The 25,426-nt window shown below is 37.2% G+C and overlaps 2 protein-coding genes across 3 annotated transcripts in view; both read right to left on the bottom strand.

The window, feature by feature from the left end:
* LOC307127021 (uncharacterized protein) overlaps positions 1-25,426 on the bottom strand; it is a 369,345-nt gene that overhangs the window by 126,063 nt on the left and 217,856 nt on the right. The window lies entirely within an intron of this gene.
* Positions 3,958-25,244, bottom strand: LOC307126277 (uncharacterized protein). Of its 2 annotated transcripts, XR_013816473.1 has the most exons (4): positions 25,188-25,244; positions 22,788-22,943; positions 6,423-8,659; positions 3,958-4,882 (listed from the first exon to the last, which is right to left on the bottom strand). XR_013816473.1 is itself a non-coding variant. In XM_079816742.1 (3 exons), exons 2-3 carry the CDS (start codon positions 22,870-22,872, stop codon positions 7,491-7,493), a joined length of 1,254 nt encoding a protein of 417 aa, XP_079672868.1. In that variant the 5' UTR covers positions 22,873-22,943; positions 25,188-25,239; the 3' UTR covers positions 4,545-7,490. The 2 variants fall into 2 exon arrangements, 1 of the variants encoding a protein (XP_079672868.1); XM_079816742.1 differs by having other exon boundaries at positions 4,545-8,659; positions 25,188-25,239.

Genomic DNA, 25,426 nt, shown 5'->3' on the forward strand with positions numbered 1-25,426 from the left:
TAATACCTATGGCACAGAAATAAGAATTCATGTTGTTAATGAATAGGGTATATAGAGATGAGCATGAGTGCGTGTTGATGCAGAGCTGCGTCATCTGAAGTCCTCGCAGGAGTTGAGTCGTCTCTTCACAGGTGATGGTCATCTGAAGTCTTTACGAGAAGCTGGATCCAGACTGGAGCTGACGGACTCTAGTTACCTCGGGATGGGCGTCCCGAGATAAAACAGAAAGGAAAAATAATTAGCGTAGCTGCTGTTCAAGGCATTAAGCAAAGACGATCATGTGCACTGATATAACTATAGAGTACAAGGTTAGGAGATGCATCATGTGAATGCCTAGCTAAAGAGATGCGTCTTTAATCTAGATTTAAACTGGAGGAGTGAGTCTGAGCCCCGAACATTATTAGGAAGGCTATTCCATAGTTTAGGTGCCAAATATGAAAATGTTCTTCCTCCTTTAGTTGACTTAGATATCCTCTGTATTACCAGAAGCCCAGAGTTTAGTGATCTTAAAGATTGTGATGGGTTATAAGGCGATAGTTAACAGGTTAATAGTTAGTTAGTAACAGGTTAATAGATAGTTAATAGTTAACAACTTAACAGGTAACCAGTGTAGAGATGTTAGAATTGGTGTTAGGTGATCATATTTTCTTGACTTAGTAAGAACTCTAGCAGATGCATTTTGGACTAATTGTAGCTTGTTTATTGAGGAGGCAGGACAGCCAGCTAGTAGTGCATTACAGTAATCTAGTCTCGAGGTCATAAATGCATGAACTAACTTTTCTGCATCAGAGACAGATAGCATGTTTCGTAGCTTAGCGATGTTTCTGAGGTGGAAGAAGGCTGTTTTTGTAGTATTTGAAATATGATTTTCAAAAGACAAGTTGCTGTCTAATATAACGCCCAGGTCTTTTACTGTAGCAGATAAAGTAACAGTACATCCTTCTAAATGTAAGTTATAATTTAAGAGATTCTGTGTACCAGTTTTTGGTCCAATAAGTAATACCTCAGTCTTATCTGAATTTAGTAGGAGAAAATTACAGGTCATCCAATATTTTATATCTTTAACACACTCTGTTAGCTTGGATAATTTAGAGATTTCATCTGGTCGTGCTGAAATATGTAACTGAGTATCATCGGCATAACAGTGAAAACTAATTTCATGTTTTCTTATAATATTACCAAGTGGCAGCATATATATTGAGAATAGCAGAGGGCCTAACACAGAGCCTTGCGGCACTCTATAATTTACCGACGTCATCTTAGATTGTTCCCTGTTTAAATAGACAAATTGGTAACGCTCTGATAGATACGATCTAAACCACTTTAATGCCTGTCCCTGAATACCAGTGTAATTTTGTAGACGATCTAAGAGTATTTTATGATCTATGGTTTCGAATGCTGCACTAAGATCAAGTAAAACTAGTATTGAGATACAGCCTTGGTCAGCAGCTAAGAGTAAGTCATTTGTGATTTTAACGAGCACAGTTTCTGTGCTGTGATGGGCTCTGAATCCAGACTGAAATTTTTCATAGATATTGTTTTCTTGTAAGTAAGAGCAAAATTGAGCAGACACATTTTTTTCTAGTATTTTAGACAGAAATGGAAGATTTGAAATAGGTCTGTAATTTGTTTCTTAATGAGAGGTTTTATAACTGCCATCTTGAATGGTCTTGGGACATGACCTAGAGTTAAAGATTAATTAATAATATTGAGAAGAGGCTCTTCTGCTACAGGTAACAACTCTTTCAGTAGTTTAGTTGGTATTGGATCTAATAAACATGTTGTTGGTTTAGAAGCAATGATTAGTTTATTTCACTCTTCCTGTCCTACTATTAGTAGTAGTATTACAAGTACACATTGATGTAAATGTAATCTTTGCTGTGCTACTTTATCTGTATCTGATTTAGAATGAGCAGAAATCTGTGAGAAATATAACAACCTAAAGACAAGACCAGAACACCACAAGCCAGACTGTCCAGCATCAAACCCTCATCCCACTGCGGTCAATGGACCCTTTTCACGAACCGGAAGTCAAGTCAAGTCAAGTCAACTTTATTTATATAGCGCTTTTAACAATACAGATTGTTTCAAAGCAGCTTTACAGTGTTAAACAGGAAAATAATGCAGCATAATTTTATTCAGCCGTCTAGCCATTCTGGAGAAAAAATGTCATCAGTTCATTTCAATTATCATACAGTGACAGTGTGGGCTTTAGATTAGTAATTAGAGCAGTAATTTAGTTTATATGGTTAATTTAGTTTAATAATTAGATTTATTTCGATATTTAGTTGAAAAATTTCCAAATAGTGGAAGTCATCATAGTTGTGTACATGCAGCGACAAAGTCGCTGGTAGTGTGAATTCAGCTTTACAGTTAAACTCTGGATACAAGAAAACTCGTATCCTTTCTTTAGGGCAACTACAAAGGAAAATGTAAGAGCTTTACAGCCTAGTTCCCATGAATTAAGGATGAAGCTATGACTTTCTTCTGAGTAAATATTTTTTGTTCTAATAAACTTTAACCTAAGTAAAATATTAATTCAGTAATAAAGCGCCACAATGGAATGCAGTATTACAGGGAGTGCAGAATTATTAGGCACGTTGATTTTCTGATCATATTTTTTTTCCAGGCACATTTGACCAATTCCAAACCACATTAATCCTAATAACTACTATTGATTTAGTATTTAATAATGTATAAGTGATATATAATTGTTCATGAAGGCTGGAAATGAAAATCACCTTATATTCAGGTGTGCAGAATTATTAGGCATGTTTTCTTTTACAGATAAATTGAGCCAAAAAAGAGATTTAAGTCAGACTGAAAAGTCAAAAAGTATTAAATGCCCATGAGAAGGATGCAATACTAATGCAATACTAGACATTGCAGTTAAGGCGTGACCATTGGACAGTGAAATGCTCGTTGGGTCAGCAGGATCTGACAAAAACAGGTGGTGAAGAAAAGACACCTGTTAACTGCAAAAGAATTAAGAATTAAGGTGAAGAATTAAGGGTGAAACCATCAGGAACCCTTTAGTCTCCAGCGCCACCATTTTCCAAAGCTGCAACCTACCTGGAGTCTCCTGGAGAATCTGGCAGTACGTTTTGGGAGTTCATTTTTGGGAGTCCATTTTTAGTGGACTAAAAATGAACTCCCAAAACGTACTGCCAGATTCTGGAAGATGAATTCTTCAAACAGTGGTACTAGAGGATGTGGTGCTGGTCCTTCAAGAGTCACTCTCAACCTATCTGTCCATAAAGCCTATAAAAAAACCTTCTTAATGTATTTTACAACATTTCAGCTTGTGATTCTTATCTAGTGGGGGTCATTTTTTAGGATTCTTTACCTAACTGAAGTCTCTGAGATCCTGACACCTTGCACTTCTGGAGACTCCAGGTAGGTTGCAGCTTTGGAAAATGGTGGCGCTGGAGACTAAAGGGTTCCTGATGGTTTCACCCTTAATTCTTCACCTTAATTCTTAATTCTTTTGCAGTTAACAGGTGTCTTTTCTTCACCCCCTGTTTTTGTCAGATCCTGCTGACCCAACGAGCATTTCACTGTCCAATGGTCATGCCTTAACTGCAATGTCTAGTATTGCATTAGTATTGCATCCTTCTCATGGGCATTTAATACTTTTTGACTTTTCAGTCTGAGTTAAATCTCTTTTTTGGCTCAATTTATCTGTAAAAGAAAACATGCCTAATAATTCTGCACACCTGAATATAAGGTGATTTTCATTTCCAGCCTTCATGAACAATTATATATCACTTATACATTATTAAATACTAAATCAATAATAGTTATTAGGATTACTGTGGTTTGGAATTGGTCAAATGTGCCTGGAAAAAAAATATGATCAGAAAATCAACGTGCCTAATAATTCTGCACTCCCTGTATTGTTTGCAGTATATTCAAACATATCTATTATTATTTGTTTCTCTCCTTTATTTATTCTTTGATTAATTAATTTATTCCAATTTAAATGGTTAAAACATTATGGGGGAATGTGTGGGCCAGATGGGCAAAATGTTAACTTATTTGCTTTGACCTCACATCTTGTGTTCATGCATTTATGCTTTTAATGTGTTGTAGCCTGGAATACATATACAGGGCATACTTAATATTATAATTTTACAATCAATATATACTAACTGGATCCCTGAGTGACGGAGTTTTTGTTTTTTAATAAATAAAAAAAAAGGTTGCACCAAGGCTACTATGAAGGGTTTCCTTGGGTTTCCTATAGCTCCAGGGCCCTATGTGTTCTTAATCTTAAAGAGTATTGAGTAAACATAAAAGGGGCGTGAGAAGTGTTGAAGCATGCAAAATCCTGAGGATACTGCTTTCCTGAGGTGACACCAGTCAGTATAAGCAGATATTTCAATATATTGTGCAGCCCTAATAGTTAGATAGATAGACAGATAGGATTAGCAATGAGACACCCGTAGCCAAACATTGGCCATATTTAAATCCTGTTTAACATGTTTACCTGTGCATTCTCTCACTAAAGATCAATCAAACAATGCAGTGCAATTTTTAAAATCCTGTTTATATCCTTTTATTTATAAGCTTACATTGTGGCATTTCACAGTAAGACAAAAGTTAATTTATCTAATATTTGATTCTAACTTATTAGAGCTGGGCGGTATGACAAAAAAAAAAAAAAAAAAGAACACATTAAAAATATTCATACAAGTCAATTTTCATACATCGATAATTACCACAATAAATGTCTAATCTTTATTTCTTTCAAGTTTAAAGGCAGATTTTTGCTCCTAAGTTAAAGTTGTGGAAACCAGACCGTTAATTGTGGGTTTTAAACTACTCTTTACATAGTCTTTCACTTCACGTTTTTGAATTCATTTCATTCCAGTCATTTTTTCTTAAAGGGGTGGTAAAACACATTCTTTTGAAGGCTTGATTGTGTTTGTGGGGTGCACTGTAACATGTGTTCATGCTTCGTTTTAAAAAAAATTGCCTTATTTTTCATATATTTGACCTTTATTCTACACTGCTCTGTCCCTCCTTGTAAAACGGTCTGATGCTTTCCGGGTTGTATGAAGCCAGTCCCTCAAAAATACGCGATGGGCTCAGATTGGTTAGCTGGCCCAGTGTGTTGTGATTCGCTAAACGCCTAGTGCACGTATGTCGGAAACGTCACGCCCCTTACCTTTATCGGAGGCTGTGCTTTGGTCAGTGTTAGAAACAACGGCGTCAATAAAACCATACCAATCTGAGCCCGAATCAGACCCAGAACATTTGAGTGAAGATGATCGAGCAGAACCTGTTCAGTCCTCAAGAGTAAAGACTGCGGATCTATAATGATCGCTACTGAATGGCACTTTAACTTTTGTATTTTTAGAACGATTATAGCCAAATATCTGTCACAAGAACTAACCCAAAACAAACACTAAGCACTGGCTTAAACTAGTAAGTTAGCCAAATCACACACAGAACCATGTTTAGCATGCCTGTAGATAAACAATACATAAAAGCTCTAATCAAAGAATCATTTACACTAATGCCAGGTTCGCTGTTGAGATTTTAACGTTAGTGTTTGTAACGTTAGGTGTTCGCCGGATAACGTTAAGTATGAATGAGCATTTAACAGACTGGTTTGCAGAACAGCGTTGTCATCTGTTTACTTCCTTGCTACAACCTATTACAGGAAAACACATCGATGAAAAATAAATCAGACTTACAGGTTGTGGCCCGTGAACAGCTTCTGTTTGTAAATCCAGCTTTCAGGACAAGCCGTTGTGCATATCCTGTATTGAACTCGCGAAGTTTGTGGAAGTTTGTGTTGTCCTCCGTGAAATGTGCAGCGCGCGCGTCATGCATCCACGCACCGGCAGTGTTTTTTTCACGCAGCTGACGTTGTGCAAATCTGGCATTGAAATCGCGAAGACGGTGGATGTTCTCCTCCGTGGATGTGCTGCAGGGAGCCCTGCGCGTGCCTGATTCCCCGCTGACTCAAACACACGTGCATATAACATGTTTTTTTTATTTTAAACGCTCTGCAACGCACCCCCGTCCCTATGAAGGCTGAACAGAGCAAGTACCCCAGACCTGCAATCCGGATGAAAATAACAGCGTTTCCTTGGCATCGCGGCAACAACACTCCAGCCTACTATACCACAACAGCGCCGCGATACAAAATGGCCTCACCCCCCCTTATTTCATATTCCCCGGAGGAGGGGTTTATGTAAATATTGGGCCTGGTGATGTCAGCAAAACCTGGGTGAATGTGTAGTAGTCCCTAGCGGCCGTTTGCTGTAGTTCTTAGAAACTGATTTCTTTAAAAGCAAATATCTCCCTTTGCTTTAAACTTTGAACGTTGTAACTTTGCAGATGTTGTTTATGCTCAAGCAGCAACATTACACGTTAGCTAAAGTTAGAATAGTGAAATCGTGGTTTACCACCCCTTTAACAAAATAAGTATCTTAATAGAAAAATTTATTTCTACCTTTCTGCACGCTCTAACTGGTGATATTGTTTCAAGCCATTAAACAGGTTTGTGTTGCCTGACTTTGATGACGTGCATCTTTAGCACAGTTTGCAGCGCAGGCTGCAATATTAATATTGCATGTTTTGTCTCTTAGAAATGCATATTTGAGAGCAGATTGCGTTTGGATGGGGATGTGAATTTATGTTCATTAACCAAAATAGTCTTATCTGTAAAAATTATATCAACCTCATTTTTATATGGTCAAATTTAAGTTTAGTTTTACTAAAATTAACCCTTGATCATCCATAGTAGTGTACATTTAGATCATGATAACCACAGTTAAAAACACACATACACATGATAAAATACAACTATATGGTTTCTATACTATTTCTAAACTTTAGCCTAAATACATTGAGCATAAATGCACAAATGCTATAACTTACACAAAAAGACTGTAATTATATTCATTACTCCTTTAATAATACATTAATAATAAAACAAAACCAGTTTTTTTATTTATTTATACATCATCTGAAATATGAATAAATAAACTTTCCATTGATGCATGGTTTGTTAGGATAGGACAATATTTGGCCGAGATACAACTATTTGAAAATCTGGAATCTGACAAACATTATAGTAAACATTTATGGAACTCTTTCCTTGTCTTATCAATGTAAATTATATTGCGGTGTATAATCATCGCAGTTTTATAGCCCAGCCCTACAACGTGTTAATCAAATATATGAGGCAAAGTAGGAGCGTCACATTTTAACGGTCATGTGAACAGTCTCACCAAATATATTTGGGGAAAATCAGATTTTACCCACATTCAACTGCGGTGTGAATGTACCCTTAATTTTACAGACACGTATTTTCTCTTTCCACACAAGGAACACTAATAGGGTCTCACAAATGCATGACCTTTCAGGTGTATCTGTAAGTGTGATGGCAAAAGATTTTTTTATTACATTGATCACAATTAAATCTCCTTCCTCCAGAGTGAATAAACAGGATATTTTTGAAATTGCTCCTTTTTCTAAACCTCCTCACACTCAGAACACTGCAGTTTCTTTCCAGAATGACGTTTCAAGTCTCGTTGATATGTGAAACTCTTTCCACACTGAAGACATGTAAAAGGCTTCTCTCCAGTGTGAAGCCTCATGTGAGTTTTGAAGCTTGCATCATGTCTGAAACTCTTTCCACACTGAGGGCAGGTGTAAGGCTTCTCTCCAGTGTGAACTCTTATGTGAACCTCAAGATGTGCTTTGTGTGAGCAACTCTTTCCACAGTGATGGCACATGAAAGGCTTCTCTCCAATGTGAGTTATTACGTGCCTCTTAAGATATTTCTTGTCTGTGAAATTCTGTCCACACTGATGACATATAAAACAGTTCTCTCTTGAGTGAATCCTCACATGCCTATTTAGGGTTACTTTTTGTCTGAAACTCTTTCCACACTGATCACACGTGTAAGGCTTCTCTCCAGTGTGAATTCTCATATGACACCTAAGATATCCTTTTTGTGAGAAGCTCGTCCCACACAGTTTGCAGGTGTAAGGCTTCTCTCCAGTGTGAACTCTCATGTGGGAATCAAATGTTTTTTTATATATAAAATACATTCCACACCGAAGACATATAAAACTGTTCTCTCTTGAGTGAACTCTCATGTGGGAATTAAGGGTTACTTTACGTGCAAAACTCTTTCCACACTTCTCACATGCGAAAGGCTTTACACCATTGTGATTGTTCATGTGATACCTAAAGCTTCGTTCTGCTGTGAAACTCTTTCCACACAGTTTGCAGGGGAAAGGCTTCTCTCCGGTATGAGTTCTCATGTGGCTTTTAAGGGCTCCATTTTGAGTGAAACTCTTTCCACACTGTTGGCAGGTGAAAGGCTTCTCACCAGTGTGAATTCTCATGTGAACTTTAAGGCTTCCGTTTTCAGTGAAACTTCTTCCACACTGTTGGCAGGTGTGAGGCTTTTCTCCAGTGTGAACTCTCATGTGGACTTTAAGGTCTTCAGGTTGATTGAAACTCTTTCCACACTCAAAGCAGGTGAAAAAACTTCCAGTTCCTGTCTTCTGAGCACTTTTTCGTGAGGAAGTCTTTTCAGTCTGTGAGGAACTAAATGATTTTTCTCCAGTTATGAAATCATGATCTTTCATTTCATTCAGTTCTTCACTCTCCTCTTTCAGTGCCATCAGGTCTATGACAGAAAAAGACAAATACAAGTTGACCAATTTTTAATGGCACAAAGTAAAATACATCAACACATTTAGACATTTAAAGCATCAAAACCAACAACATGTATGCTAGATCCCCAACAATAATCCATCTACACCCACCTAAAGGATTATTAGGAACACCTGTTCAATTTCTCATTAATGCAAATATCTAATCAACCAATCACATGGCAGTTGCTTCAATGCATTTAGGCGTGTGGTCCTGGTCAAGACAATCTCCTGAACTCCAAACTGAATGTCAGAATGGGAAAGAAAGGTGATTTAAGTAATTTTGAGCGTGGCATGGTTGTTGGTGCCAGACGGCCGGTCTGAGTATTTCACAATCTGCTCAATTACTGGGATTTTCACGCACAACCATTTCTAGGGTTTACAAAGAATGGTGTGAAAAGGGAAAAACATCCGGTATGCAGCAGTCCTGTGGGCGAAAATGCCTTGTTGATGCTAGAGGTCAGAGGAGAATGGGCCGACTGATTCAAGCTGATAGAAGAGCAACTTTGACTGAAATAACCACTCGTTACAACCGAGGTATGCAGCAAAGCATTTGTGAAGCCACAACACGCAAAAACCTTGAGTCGGATGGGCTACAACAGCAGAAGACCCCACCGGGTACCACTCATCTATACTACAAATTGGAAAAAGAGGCTACAATTTGCACTAGCTCACCAAAATTGGACAGTTGAAGACTGGAAAAATGTTGCCTGGTCTGATGAGTCTCGATTTCTGTTGAGACATTCAGATGGTAGAGTCAGAATTTGGCGTAAACAGAATGAGAACATGGATCCATCATGCCTTGTTACCACTGTGCAGGCTGGTGGTGGTGGTGTAATGGTGTGGTGGATGTTTTCTTGGCACACTTTAGGCCCCTTAGTGCCAATTGGGCATCGTTTAAATGCCACTGCCTACCTGAGCATTGTTTCTGACCATGTCCATCCCTTTATGACCACCATGTACCCGTCCTCTGATGGTTACTTCCACAGGATAATGCACCATGTCACAAAGCTCGAATCATTTCAAATTGGTTTCTTGAACATGAAAACAGTGTTGGGGGTAACGCATTACAAGTAACTTGAGTTACGTAATAATATTACTTTTTCAAGTAACTAGTAAAGTAATGCATTACTTTTCAAATTTACAACAAAATATCTGAGTTACTTTTTCAAAAAAGTAACGCAAGTTACTTTTTCACATTTATTTGACTGACAGCTCTCCTGCCCCCATGTTGTGAAAAATAAGTGGAAAGGCGTTGTGTGTAAACATGATGGTTATTGTAGTTCTAGACTAACTCGCACAATAAAGATTCTGTACTCCTCAAAATGAATAAAATCAGTCAAATGCAAAATCAGAGTACTCAAACCTCAAATATATAAATGTTAAATAGAACAAATATTTTTATGCATTTAATCTACCTTTATTGACCAATGTCGTGCTGCTGACCTTTGATGATTCAGTTAAGCCATGAGCAAAAATTACTAGATTTTTTGTTTTTATTGGTAAAACGTCCTATTCTTCCATTATCCAGAATGGCAGCACATTTATACCTCAGCCTGAGGCCTATTATTTAAATTTTGGTATGAAGAGGTCTTTACATTAGCACAAAAAAGGACTTTTTTTGCTATTAAAAAACAAAACTAAAAAGCAAGCCCAGCCCAGGTGAGAAAAAGTAACGCAAAAGTAACGTAACGCATTACTTTTCTTAAAAAGTAACTAAGTAACTCAATTAGTTACTTTTTAAGGGAGTAACGCAATATTGTAATGCATTACTTTTCAAAGTAACTTTCCCCAACACTGCATGACAATGAGTTCACTGTACTAAAATGGCCCCCACAGTCACCAGATCTCAACCCAATAAAGCATCTTTGGGATGTGGTGGAATGGGAGCTTCGTACCCTAGATGTGCATCCCACAAATCTCCATCAACTGCATGATGCTATCCTATCAATATGGGCCAACATTTCTAAAGAATGCTTTCAGCACCTTGTTGAATCAATACCACGTAGAATTAAGGCAGTTCTGAAGGCAAAACACAGTATTAGTATGGTGCTCCTAATAATCCTTTAGGTGAGTGTAGTTAACGGAACACCAAACAAATTTTCTCATTCAATTGCCTGCAGCTGCTATGAATGCTTGTTTACACAACTGAATAAAAAATAAAAAAGGTAATTGCAACTTATTATCTCACAATTCTGTCAGAATCGCATGATGAAGTCAGAACAGTCGCAATTACGTGTTATAGGTGTGGTTTCCCAGACAGGGTTTAAATGAAGCCAGGAGTTGGCCTTTATCTACACTGTAAAAAATGATTTTATGGCTAAGTAAATAAAACAGGAAAAACCATGCATCTTTTGCTTAGAATAATCTAGTAAAAGTTAAAACTCTAGAATATTAAGTAAAATCTAAACATGTACTCGATTTTTACTTGTAAATATTAGACATCCAACAGATAAGTAAATTTCACTTGTTACTCTGGCATATTTACACAAATTAATAAAGTACTTGAAGCCATTTTTTAAAAATCAAGTACAATTTACGTCATCTTGAAGTAATCACGTGACTCTGCGCATGCGCGGAAAGAACGCGATCATCGACTTGAGGGTTTCTTCAGTCTGCACTGCACTCAAGTTATTCAGTAAATGTAATTGCATTCAATGGTTGTGTTGTCATCACCTGATTCTGTACATTTTAAAAGTTTTGAGTGTTCTTAATGATGACTAGCTTCGTAAAACGTTAACGTTAGCAGTATAACGTTAGTTTTTGTTAAGTTTAAGCTCAGGTAAGTTGAGCCATAATATATTATTGTATATATTATATTTGATTCTTTGGTGTTCATATAAAAAACTTTTTTGTGTGTGGATTATTCAACTCTTTACAGATAAAGGATGAATTCCAAAGAATTACTGCTGTGCCTGTGCCCCTTGAGCAAACCTTTATGTACAAACTAGATGGCTACACCCCAAAGCTCTTGGAGCTTTTGAAAGCTAAGGAGCTGTTGCAGGAGTCAAGATAAAGACAAAACTCAGTGCATTGAATCAGGTTTGCAACAAGTAGCTGTATGAACCAGTTAAATGTTTTGTTATGTTGATTTGTGTATTGACTGCTATAATTTTGTGTATCATTCACAAATGCTGCTCGACCACATCCATTTTAAAAAAAAAAGTTAATTTTAATACTATTTTAAATTTCAGAAAAGGTTGAAAGTGACTGTTCTGTCAGTTCTGTTTTTTGTTTTTTTTTAGTATTGATTATTAGGAATAAATCTCTTCCCAGGGACACACCATTGAGAAGACGAAATGTCGTGATCCGCAGTCTCATTGAATATCTTGGAGAAGTGGAGGAAAATCTTTTCAAAGACTGCAATGTAAGTCCCAGACATGTTATGCTAAACATTTATATCTAATCTGCCACACAAGATATTCAAAGTGTAAGCAAATGAAAGATTCATATTTATAGGGATAGTACAACCAAAAAATACAGTAAATATTTACAGTTAAAACCATTGCCCTCAAGTGTGTTACAAGGGGTCAGTGTGACCCCTGCCAACAGTCATCAAGACAACCAGCCCAAAAGCAGAGTGCTGGTTGCCTTACCTTTTGATTTTTAATGAACTAACTAATGGCTTCTTAAAGTGTTTGTTTATGACAAAATTAAAATTATGTCATTAAATACTCGCCCTCATGTCGTTGAAACCTGTAAGACCTTTGTTCATCTTCAGAACATAAATGACGATATTAAAGGATTAGTTCACTTTTAAAGGGGTGGTAAAACACATTCTTTTGAAGGCTTGACTGTGTTTGTGGGGTGCACTGTAACATGTGTTCATGCTTCGTTAAAAAAAAAATTGCCTTATTTTTCATATATTTGACCTTTATTCTACACTGCTCTGTCCCTCCTTGTAAAACGGTCTGATGCTTTCCGGGTTGTATGAAGCCAGTCCCTCAAAAATACGCAGTGGGTTCTGATTGGTTAGCTGGCCTAGTGTGTTCTGATTCGCTAACCGCAGTGCACGGTTGTCGGAAACGTCACGTCCCTTACCTGGAGGCTGTGCTTTGGTCGGCGTCAATAAAACCATATGAGCCCGAATCAGACCCAGAACATTTGAGTGAAGATGATCGAGCAGAACCTGTTCAGTCCTCAAGAGTAAAGACTGCGGGTCTATAGTGATCGCTACAGAATGGCACTTTAACTTTTGTATTTTTAGAACGATTATAGCCAAATATCTGTCGCAAGAACTAACCCAAAACGAACACTAAGCACTGGCTTTAACTAGTAAGTTAGCCAAATCACACACAGAACCATGTTTAGCAAGCCTGAAGATAAACAATACATAAAAGCTCTAATCAAAGAATCATTTACACTAATGCCAAGTTCGCTGTTGAGATTTTAACGTTAGTGTTTGTAATGTTAGGTGTTCGTCGGATAACGTTAAGTATGAATGAGCATTTAACAGACTGGTTTGCAGAACAGCGCTGTCATCTGTTTACTTCCTTGCTACAACCTATTACAGGAAAACACATCGATGAAATATAAATCAGACTTACAGGTTGTGGCCCGTAAACAGCTTCTGTTTGTAAATCCAGCTTTCAGGACAAGCCGTTGTGCATATCCTGTATTGAACTCGCAAAGTTTGTGTTGTCCTCCGTGAAATGTGCAGCGCGCGCGCGTCGTGCATCCACGCACCGGCAGTGTTTTTTTCACGCAGCTGACGTTGTGCAAATCCGGCATTGAAATCGCGAAGACGGTGGATGTTCTCCTCTGTTAGATGTGCTGCAGGGAGCCCTGCGCGCGCCTGATTCCCCGCTGACTCAAACACACGTGCATATAACATGCTGTATGTTAAACGCTCTGCAACGCACCCCCGTCCCAAGGAAGGCTGAACAGAGCAAGTACCCCAGACCTGCAATCCGGATGGAAATAACAGCGTTTCCTTGGCATCGCGGCAACAACACTCCAGCCTAACTATACCACAACAGCGCCGCGATACAAAATGGCCTCACCCCCCCTTATTTAATCTTCTCGGAGGAGGGGTTTATGTAAATATTGAGCCTGTTGATGTCACCAACCCTGGAGGAATGTGTGTAGTCGCCTACTGGCCGTTTGCTGTAGTTCTTAGAAACTGATTTCTTTAAAAGCAAATATCTCCCTTTGCTTTAAACTTTGAACGTTGTAACTTTGCAGATGTTGTTTATGCTCAAGCAGCAACATTACACGCTAGCTAAAGTTAGAATAGTGAAATCGTGGTTTACCACCCCTTTAAATAAACTTTTGCTGATCATTTATTCACCCCATGTCATCCAAGATGTCCATGTCTTTCTTTCTACAGTCGAAAAGAAATTAAGGTTTTTGATGAAAACATTCCAGGATATTTCTCCATATAATGGACTTCAATGGGCTCCTAACGGTTCAAGGTCCAAATGACAGTTTCAGTACAGCTTCAATGTGCTTTAAACGATACCAGACGATGAATAAGGGTCTTATCTAGCGAAACGATCAGTTTCTGCGAGAAACCGAGCAGTATTTATGCTATTATTTTACCTCTTATCAGACGAAAGAGATATCTAAGCTCCGCCATAACTTGTGAGGTCAAAATACGAGCGTGGTCATAGATATATCGATCGTAGATGCCTCATTCTACTGATCCGTGCAGGCGCTAATGAGGCATCTACGGATGCATCTATGACCACGCTCGTATTTTGACCAAAATTTTTATGACATAATTTCCATTTTGTTGTGAACTAACACTAAGTAAAAATGCATTTCTCAATTTCCAAATCATTAATTTCCTAGTCACCGTATCCCATTCATTCTCATATTGGTGATGTCATGTGGAAAGATGTAAAATTGTCCTGACCATTTTTTAAACGTTATTAACATTTAACCCCCCCCCCCCCCCATTTCTTCCTGGATTGCATTAGGATGGCAATCAAGAAGACTTCTTGGAAGAAGTGATGGTGATTCTTGTTCATGCAAAGGAGACAGCGAGCCAGTGATGTCCATTGTGCTGGAAAGGGTTTTTAATAGTTAAAAAGGCTTTCAAAGGACTTTCTGAGTTTCCTTTTTTGGGGGTGGTGGGTGGGGCTAGGTTAATGGGTTTAATTGTATCAGCAGTCTGTTAATGTTTTGATACTAAGAAGTAACTTGACTGACTTGACATGTTTCCACTCAAAAACAATTATCTACCTTGTTGACTCCGACTCAAATGTTGAACAAATGTTGTTTTTACATTTACAAATTTCTGAATTTGTATTTCTGGTTTTGTTTCAGTGTTAAGTTTTAAAGGCTTTCAAAATAATTTGATAGAGGTTAAGAGGCTATCTTAAACTTTTAAAATTTAGTGAAGCATTGCATCTGTGTGCTATTATTCCTTGTTAATAAATTACTCTTAACTGCACATTGTTACAGTATTATTTTGTCACATTATAAAAGCAACATTTCATTTCATTTAAAATAATTACCAGCACTGCATAAAACAAGTAATATGCATTTAAAAGAACAAATGGTTTTACTTAATTATATTAATTACATCAAATTTGTAAGTAAAAATTACTCAATAAAATGTAACAGGGCAAGTTATATGTACTTGTTCACTTTTTTAATTTTACTCATCTTAGTTGAGTACATTTTCTTAATTTCCTTAGGTGTGAAATTTACTTGAAAAAAGTTTGTGCAAACTTCTACTTATTGTTTTTTTCAGTGTAGAATTTATTGTGTCTTTAAAAATGGCTTTCTGAAACGTGGATTAAGTACAGATTACTAATACCTGGACTATGGAGTCCTGAACTAAAATAGACAAGATTAATTTAAAACCAACTGTGCTAATCTGAATTAGCATGACAGAGGTTGCCAATAAAACATGGAATGAACCAAGAAACGCTTAATTGCATGGAACTCATGCAATTAAGCAAATCCAAGGAAAACAATTGCAGCAAAAAAAAAAAAAAACCTTGAGAACATGAAATAAATATTTGTCGATGCTTTTTGCGTTCTCTTGCAAATGTTTTGCATTCCCTCAAGGAACTTTGCGTTCACAACAATATTCGCTCAAATTCGCTGTGGACGTGCGAATTGATTCAAAATGTTTAAGAGTCCAACTAGACGCGGTAGATGCGATTTTGACGCTATATTCGCGTTATGGTGCAGCATAAGGATTAAAAAAAGTCCTCATCTCCTTCCCTGCGTATCGCAGCGTTAGCGGGCATTACGCTTTTTTCAGCTAAGGTTGCAGGCTTGCCTTCAATGGCTTTGGTATTTATTGGGTATCAACAAAGGCACAGGGAAAAGACAAATGAAACACGCAACCAAATAAATACACAAGTATAATCATATATGATTTGTTAAGTTCTTTAAAGGTGTTTTTTTTTTGTATTTTCTATAATTATATGTGTATTTATTAATCGCAATGGTTAGCATAAGTAGACTTTAGCATCGCATAAATCTATTTCTGCCTCATACGGTGATCAGGATCCTTACTGGATCGGAATCCGAAGTTATTTCACACACTTGCTGGTGTCTGAATTTTAATTTTAACTTAAATGTTGAAATAAGCTGGTAGCCTAATATGAAAACATGGGACATGAGCAGTGGTGTTGTTGACCCTGTGGGATTACAAATTTTAGAAAGTACATTGCATTTAGCATTTTAGGTAAAAATTATGATATCAGATTAATTAGTTTGCTACGCAAATCTTCCAGACCTGTTTTACTGATTTCAAAGGCTCTGGCAAGAGTCTCCTTTCCTGCCAGACCTGTTTTTCTCTATTGTGTTTTAAATGAGTCAGATCACTGAGAACCCACCGTTGGGAGCCCAGACGTGGCCCCTTTTTGTCTTTAATGGCTCTTTGGCCTGGCTAGTATCAGCATGCGAATAGCTATGCTGATTCAATGGGACTGGTAGGGATTTCATAGTAGGGTGTGTCCTTTACCTACACAACATATGCATTCCTTTGTTTGAATGTCTCCTCCTCTGCTGTATAACCACTCCCCTTGAAATGTAGATAAATTGCATTATCTTGTACTGTTAAATCAGACTGTTTTCGGACGACCTGCAGCACAGAAAGTTCTCATTAAAAAGAATCACTTCTGTCTTAAATCCGACGTCTCCTGGTCTATTCTTCAAGAAACAACTGAAGTTCACAACAGATGGTGCCTTGTGCCCCGGATAGTTTCCAGCTTTCTCACCTGAAATCCAGATTGAAACTTCAAGCTCAAATATAAAGATCTGCCTACGTTCCAGACTGGAATCCAGAGCGAAACTTCCAGCTGAACAAAGATTTTCCAGACTGAATCTTTCAACCAAGGGTTATGGTGAGTGCTGCTCTATCCAAAAGAACCTTAAAAGACCAGTACAAATTTGTTTATCCTCTGGCTGCCAGGGAAGAGTTAACGGACGGCTGTAGGGTTTGGTTAACTAAGTTATCCTCTGTTGTCAAACAAAAGAGATTAGCCTCACAAACTAATAATTGTTCTGTTTTAAATAGGGAAGATTAGCATTTAGCTAATATTTGTGTTACCCTCTAAAAAGTTTGTTTTTAGAGATGAGTCATCCTCTGTTTCAAGCAGGGAAGATTAACATTTAGTTAATATTTGTGTTTGTCCTCTTTTTTGTCAAAGAAAGTTAACAATAGTTGAGCTGTGTTAACAAAGAAATTATCAGAGAAGTCAGTGTTTGTGAGTGTGTGGTAACAAAGAAATTCATAAAATGTTTAGGAAAAGTGCTAGACTGATCCCCACAACTGAAAAAGGTGGTCTCGCAGCTCCTTTGTGGACCGAAAGTGATTTCAAATCACAGTTAGGGGTGCAGATGGATTTAATTGTCACAGAGAAAGTTAAGCAAGAACTAACGCAGAAATATGAAATACATCCAGACAAGACTTGGTCGATTGATGAATGTAAAAAAGTTTTATGAGCATGTATTCGCAAGAACAATGTGAAAGGCATTATTTGTTGTCACAGAGAATTTGTTTTAGCAATAGCTACAGAACAGTCTAAACGCAACTCAGAGCTGGAGAAACAGAACAATGAGCTCCGGGCTAGAATATCTTCTTTGACTAGGAAATTACACCGCAACAAAGATGCAGAAAAAACTGATGAGGGAGAATTTAGTCAGCCGGATAACATTCTTTCTTTGAAACAGATGTAGACATCCAATCAGTAACTGATAAGCCAGTAGATTCAGTGAAGGTGTGTGGGGCAAGGAGAAGGTCTCAGGGAATTGAGGGAACTGAAAGTGTTCCTCCCAACTCTTCTGTTGTCCAAATACAAGCTGTTGCCAAAGCGCTAGGACCCAAAGATATCGAGAGACTATCCCAGAGTTTACCCTCAGCACTCACAGAATTTTCTGAATTTAGAAGGGCATTGATCAGTAAAATGCGTCTTTACGACATGTCGTTGCCGGAAGTTACACAGCTGATGTCACAAATTCTAACTGAATCTGAACTCAACAGTTTTGAGTCTGCTGTTACTTCCGAACTGCAACATGCCAGTAAGGGTGATTTGAGAGAAGGTGTAGTGAAAATCCTAAAAAATCTCTTAGGACCCAAAATAGATTGGTCAAAAATTACTAGATGTGTACAAAAGAAAGGAGAGACTATAAGTGAATACACTGAAAGATTTTGTCAGGCAGCTGCAACTTACAGTGGAATAGTGGAGGATTCTGAAAAAGTACTAGATGATAGAGGAGCTCTAATCCGTATTTGGGCAGATGGTCTTATAGCTGAGTACAGATCAGCCTTGCCATTCCTACATGTTACATGGGCTAACGAAACTCTTAGAAGTAACCTAGACAGGTTAGCTACATGGTAAAGGGATGCTGATGTTAAAACCCAAGTGAGAATAGCAGCAGCTACGTTTAACCCAACGAAACAAGACAATAGATGGCCTAAAAACGAAAGTACATGCCACTACTGTGGAAAATTAGGGCATTGGGAGAAAGAATGTAGGAAGAAGTGGCATGATAATAAAAGAAATAGAATGCATAATTCTGCTCCTTCTCAGCCGGCTTACAACCCTGATGTAGTTCCGCAAGTATCAACTGAAACTTTAGGACAGCTCATTCAGGCTCTTCTAAGAGCACAACAAGACCAGGAAAAAAACTAATTGTTGGGGCTGTGAGTAGCTACCTTTCCCCGGTAATCCATCACAATGACCAAAGAATTTTTGTGAAAGGTAGCATACAAGAGAACGAGACCCTCACAGCCCCGAACATTGTTTTACAGCGTGCACCAGTCACAAACCCATCCTCATGTATGATGTCAGCAATGACTGAAGTTTTGTTAGAAGATGAAATGACTCATGATTGTGTTACGCTTACATACGCAACTACGAATGAAATAGCAGAAACTCCCATTGAGAATGCAGAATTGGAGTTGTTTGTTGATTGTTCAGCTCAAGTGATTGAAGGTAACATTACAACAGCTGCAGTGTTGGGTCAGGGAAGGAAAACCTGGAGTCATGTGTCACACTATAAAGTTGTTCCCCCACCAACAGGGATAGGATAGGACACGAATCAGTGAGGAGCCCAGGAAAGAACTGAATGCAACAGGCATTAGGGGGCCAAACCTGCGGCGAAGATTCCCTTGTAGGCATCCCCATCCACTAGTCCATCCTTACCTCACTGTTTCTTTAGGTGTCACAGGAATTAAGAAATAGGGAAAGAAGGAACAACAATGGCAGACTACAATTGAACAGATGAGACAACCCTGATGTTTGCTGTATTTTAGAACAAATACTGCTCTGTTGTCTTTTGTTTTTCTTTGTGCAGATACCTATTGATGGCTGTCCCCAGACCCATATGCACCGATTCTCACCTGCGTATGAAGCCACAACCTCTGAAGGACAACTAAACTCACTACTGAGTCAACTGTCAAGAAGAAGAAAAGAAAAAAAACAACAACACAGAGAATGATTTACGGGAACTTCAGTCTTCCATCAACATGATCAAGATTCCCTTGCTACTACTGATCATGGACATCGCACAAAGTGTAGACTCCAGAAACAACATATTCTTAGAGCTGATGAATATGTCAAGAAACACCTTGTTTGCTGGAAAGAACGTTTGCATGCCACACCTGCCTTCAGTAGGAGCAGGAATCCTATGGGTGGCACATGATGGGAGGAACGTCTGTATATAACATCCTGCTCAGCCAATTCAATGGCAGGTGCACCCTGGTTGCTCTCCTACCACCAACACAGAAGATGGCTGCATTTAAGGACTCACTTATGCACAAACATGGTGGTCAATCCAACAAGACATTCTTGATCTTTCAGCAAAATTACATCAGATGACTGAAGATAATTCTTCATGGTTCGGAAACCTGTAAGGTCAACAAAGAACTCACAAGGACTGTTCCAACCACAAAAGAATATTGCCCGTAATGAACTTCACGGACACTAGTGGCATGTTTTGTTTCTGTGGCAGCATGTCATTCGTCACTACAGACAATCAACACAGAGCAAGTGAAATGTGCCTGTAACTTTTTCCAAGTTACATGACTAGACGATGGGGCTTATGCTAAAAAAACATAAGCTATAGAATGGACTGATGAAGGTTTAAATTTGTATTATGTGGGAGTTATTAGAACTCCCAAAGGGGGGAATTGTGGGATTACACATTTTAGAAAGTACATTGCATTTAGCATTTTAGGTAAAAATGATATCAGATTAATTAGTTTGCTACGCAAATCTTCCAGACCTGTTTTACTGATTTCAAAGGCTCTGGCAAGAGTCTCCTTTCCTGCCAGACCTGTTATTCTCTATTGTGTTTTAAATGAGTCAGATCACTGAGAGCCCACCGTTGGGAGCCCAGACGTGGCCCCTTTTTGTCTTTAATGGCTCTTTGGCCTGGCTAGTATCAGCATGCGAATAGCTATGCTCTTAAAGGGGCCACACCATATTCCCACTCGTTACAATTTGTTGTGGATTGAGGGGAACTAAAATAACTGCGGGTATTTTTCTACTCTATGTTAGTAGAGTTTATAATGTTTGTAGTACATTATAGCATTTAGCTTTATTTACCGGTATTATTTTTGAATGCAATCGAATGCTACTTAAATGTTTTTTTCAATCAAACGATTAACTGGTTAAAATTCTTGTTGGTTAACAGTTAACCAGTTAATTAGCGTCCCATATATAGGTCTAGCTATCATATTAGTGCAAAATCAACAGACCCACTTTATATTAGGTGTCCTTAACTATGTACTAACATTTTAATTAATCATTTGATACATTGCACTTATTGTGTACATACATGTTTTTACATTGTACTTACATTTTGAAAAAAAATACCTGCATGTAATTACATCTGTAATTAATTTCTGTAGTTACATTTGTAATTAAACTGTTGTAGTTACACAATTCCCTTACACCAAACTCTACCCTTAAACTTACCCATACCACCACACCTGTCCGCAACTTTACCCGTATTCCACCTCAATTTCAGCAAAGGTGTTTTGCAAAACAATTTAATAATCAAAAGCGATTGTGTGGAAAAGTGCTGAGCTGAATTTTTGTGCCATCTATTGGTTTAATGAAGAATACACTCAAATGGCCCATTGTATATAAGTATTGTTATGCTTGGCTTGACTTGTTTGAATGTAAACGGTTGTAGGCCTATATATGGGCCGCGACAACTAAAAAAAATAAATAAATAAATAGGGTCGCTTTAAAAAAGTTTGAACACCACTGATCTACATAGCTGTGGTAAGCAATTTGGGTTTTAGTGAATGAGCGGATGAGCAAGTGTTTTCAGACACAAAATTTGTGTTTACAAGACAAAATAATCAGACAACAAATGTATGTTGATCACTCACATTTCATGGTTATCTTTATACAAAAAAAATGTGTTGTCAGATACTGTTGCATAATTAGAAATGAATGTTAATTCGCTTCATCTGAAATCGCAAACTGTACATTTTTACTACTTGGCTCACATTTACACTGCAGGTCTTGATGCCCAATTCCGATTTTCTTTTAACTATACCTGATTTTTTTTGACAACCCGCTTATCTGATATCTCTATTTACACTACACTTGGCAAAATGAACAAAAAATAACATTATGATATCAAGAAATCAATTTCAATAGTACATTGAGTTTAATTTATTGACATGGAATTCATAGAAGCATTTTTAATGCAATTGTTTAATCCATATATCAGAATCATTATATAGTACAAAGGGTACAAAACAGTGATTATGTACACAGATCCACTGTAAAAGTTAGTGTGTACTAATGCTCTGGTGGTAGAACTTTTGTTAAGCATGTTAGAGGTTCTAGGTTCAAATCTGCCATTGTATAGGTTTTTTTCCTCCTGATTAAAACCAATGTGTTCATCAGTGATCAAGAGCAGGGATATGTTTGTGTGCATTTTATTTTGTGATTTCACTGGAATTAATAGAGAGTCTCCACAACGGGACTATAGCATACATCTGTGTACGAGCCGACGAGAACAGCAACGAGAACTCAGGATGATTTCAAATACAACACATTTTCTGCTCCAGATCGCCTCTTATTTAACACAAAATGAGTACTCTGCTAGTCAACTAGAGATGTTTGATTTGTTATAGCAATATCTGTACTGCGAAATATTTTCGAAATAACTGCAAAGTCACTTTTTTTCAATGACTCGCATTGACAGGGGAATATTCAATCAGTCCGCTTACACAGCAGGCACAAATGCACATATCTAATTCATATCAGATTTATTTCCACAAATTAATGAGGCCTGAAATCGATCTGAGAATATCAGAATCTGTGCGCTTTCTTACTGCTTACAAGTTCGTGGGTCAAATCCGATCTGTGCCACAGGAAGGGGAAAAAATTGTGTCTTTTGAACCATGCAGTGTAAATGCTGCCATAATGTACAGTATGGAAGCATGCATATTCAGACACATGGATTGTTTTTACTTCAGAAGTAGATATTAGGGTTTAGTGTTGCACAAAATAATTTCGTTTAGACCAGTGTCCTCAGGACCCATCTCCAAGAATGGTTTAGATGCCTCCCTATTCAACACAATAAGAAGCTGATGAGTTGAATCATCAGTGTGTCTAAAACCTTCTGGTAGGTGGGTCGGCTGAGTCCAGCTCTGAGAATGAAACCAACCTGTTTGTTCCTCAGTATCTTCTTGTTTCACACCAAATACTTGTTCAATTTTCATGTCTTCGCTCTCCTCTTTAATAAGCGCCATCTTTATAATAGTGCCACGTGGATCTCAGCTGCTTCTCCAGGAGTTTTTCCCGTGTGTTTGGACACTCGGTCCTGTTTAACATGAGAATAAATAACAGAAAGAAAAATAAATCCAAACTAAATCACTGGGTGCGTCTCAACCAGCTCTTTAGTTTAGTAGTCAGTGCAATGGGAATGGGGGTCAGTCAGAGATTTCATTATTTCCAATTTCATGATGACTTTAATGCCCTTAAATGGCCTAATTAGTAGAGATGGCTTGATATAACTTTCTATGTCGGATACTGATAAAGATACTGCCAATTTGAGTATCTGCCGGCATCAAAACTAATCCGGTACCATCTTTACTCCCCATTTAAACAACTAAACTAAACAACTAAAATAAGTTGCAATGTAGATAATAACTTAACTAGATATAACTTATAATAGCATCACCTATATAAAATATATATATAGGATGGGGGGGGGGGGGTACTAAACCATAATGAGCCCATAATTTACAGTATATAGGTGTAATAAATAGCCTATTCCGGTACTCAAACACACGCATTAATCTTGCCACAAAGCACTGTCAAAAGTAATGATTATGAATGTGTCGGAAAAAATAGCAAGGAGACATTTTAATTATGTATTAATAAACTAATCTTTTTTTTTTTGTGACTCAACGACTAATACAAGTTTGGTCAACAAAGCCTCTTCTCGTCGACTAACGTTTAATCAACTATTAGGGGGCAGCCCAAGAAAAATAAGATTCCAGTATTAAAAATTCCATATTAGGAACATAACCAAGAAAAATTTTACAAATCTATAATTCCTTATGAAAATTAATAATTTTTAAGTTCTTACTAGTGACATTCTAAGTAATTAGACACAGAACTTTTTTCGACCATAAACTTTTATAACCGGTTGAGAAATGCAAACGTTATTGTGCTTTTTGTACAGAGAAACCCTTGTATACTTGCATTTGTACACTTGCACTTTTATAAGTACACTGTACAGTACAAACTAACTGTGTTTCCGAACACACTATTGTTACATAAATTGTCATTTAAACTCTACGACATGTTTCTGATCACACCTTTATTTACATAGCACCTCAAGTCACCTTTAGTGCTTTATTTCAAAGCAGCTTTATAGTGATAAAAAGGAAAATAATGATTCAGTAGTGCAAACAGTTCAATGCTTCAACAGAGCTCTAACAAGAAAATAGCGCCATTGTTCAGCTGAAGTCTGTTTATTGTTGATTAAAATCTATTCAATAACTGTGTCAAGTTAATAAATTAGGAAATTAGTTACATTAACTTTTTTATGCTGATAAAATATAGCCCATTTACTTAATATGTAGGGCATATTCTACCATAAATCCTAAGAGAATTATTTGTTATGTTTTGTAAAAACCCAGCTATAATTACATTTTTTTTTTTACTCATGTATAACTTAAGTATTCTACAAAGTTAAAAGTGTTAGCTGTTCCTTTAAGGAGCTTTATTGATACATGAATCCTTAAAATTAGTTGACCTAACGTAGACAATTTGATTCAAACATGATAATTTGATTAGATATTTTTGACTTATATGTTAACTGATTGTTAATTTTATCACACTTTTATGTTAATATTTTATCAGTATACATTTTGTCAAGCAAAATAAAATCTAATCAACTGATTTTAGGTGAAAAACATTATTTAATTTCACATAATCAACTTGACTTTACACCAACAAACAGAGTTTTTATGTGTTAGGTGAAGAAAGTCGAAAGGACATTTTCACTCAGGTCTCCACATAAAAAGAATGGTTACTTAGCATTTATTTTTAAAGTAACAACCTGGACAGCTGTGCTGAATTAATAATGTTTGTCATGTGACAACACTGTAGCATACTACTCTGAAACATTATTTGTTGCATACATTTATACCAATTCTTAAAAAAACGTAGGCAGTATGCACGGTGTGTGTTTCTTATGTCTATAAATGTTATAGGTATTATGTCTATAGGTGTTTCCTATGCGTTTCTTATGTCTATGGTTTTCACAAGCAGATGTGCAGTGATTCCAGCAATTAAACAGTGAATTGCTGGAAGTTAAACAGTCTCCTTTTCTCGCATCGCTACTTGTCAGTGCCTGAATTCGTGTTTACGATTCACGATATAACGAAATGAGACGCACCCTTTCTGTTACTTATGTATAGATACTCACAAAATACAACGGTATTTAATGTTAGAGGAATTATTACAGCATTACATACAGTAATATTTAATTGTTTTACATTGCTACAAAACGGTTTGCATTTATTTAAACGCATTAAATGCTTCAAACACAAACCTTTCTGTTGACTCACAACAGACGCAGGAGCGCGTCGCGATCTTATGACGTCACACCACCTGAACAAAATAAAGGTTTTGTCAACACACTGCTCTGTCTTAAAACACAAAAGTTCACAGAAATGTACATTATTACTAATAATTAAAAACTTACTAATGAACGATTGCGAGATCAAAACATAATGTTAGTGTGCAAAAAACATTTGTGCATAGGTCTACCTTAAAATGCAAATAGTTAAA

Source organism: Gobio gobio (genome assembly GCF_949357685.1).
Source record: "Gobio gobio genome assembly, chromosome: 5".
Lineage (NCBI taxonomy): Eukaryota > Metazoa > Chordata > Actinopteri > Cypriniformes > Gobionidae > Gobio > Gobio gobio.

Excerpts from the sequence above, each read along its gene's own strand:
- LOC307126277 (XM_079816742.1), bottom strand. The coding sequence starts at position 22,872 with ATGGCGCTTATTAAAGAGGAGAGCGAAGACATGAAAATTGAACAAGTA. Across the intron at positions 8,660-22,787 it reads AGATACTGAGGAACAAACAG|ACCTGATGGCACTGAAAGAG; the intron begins GTTGGTTTCATT and ends TTTCTGTCATAG.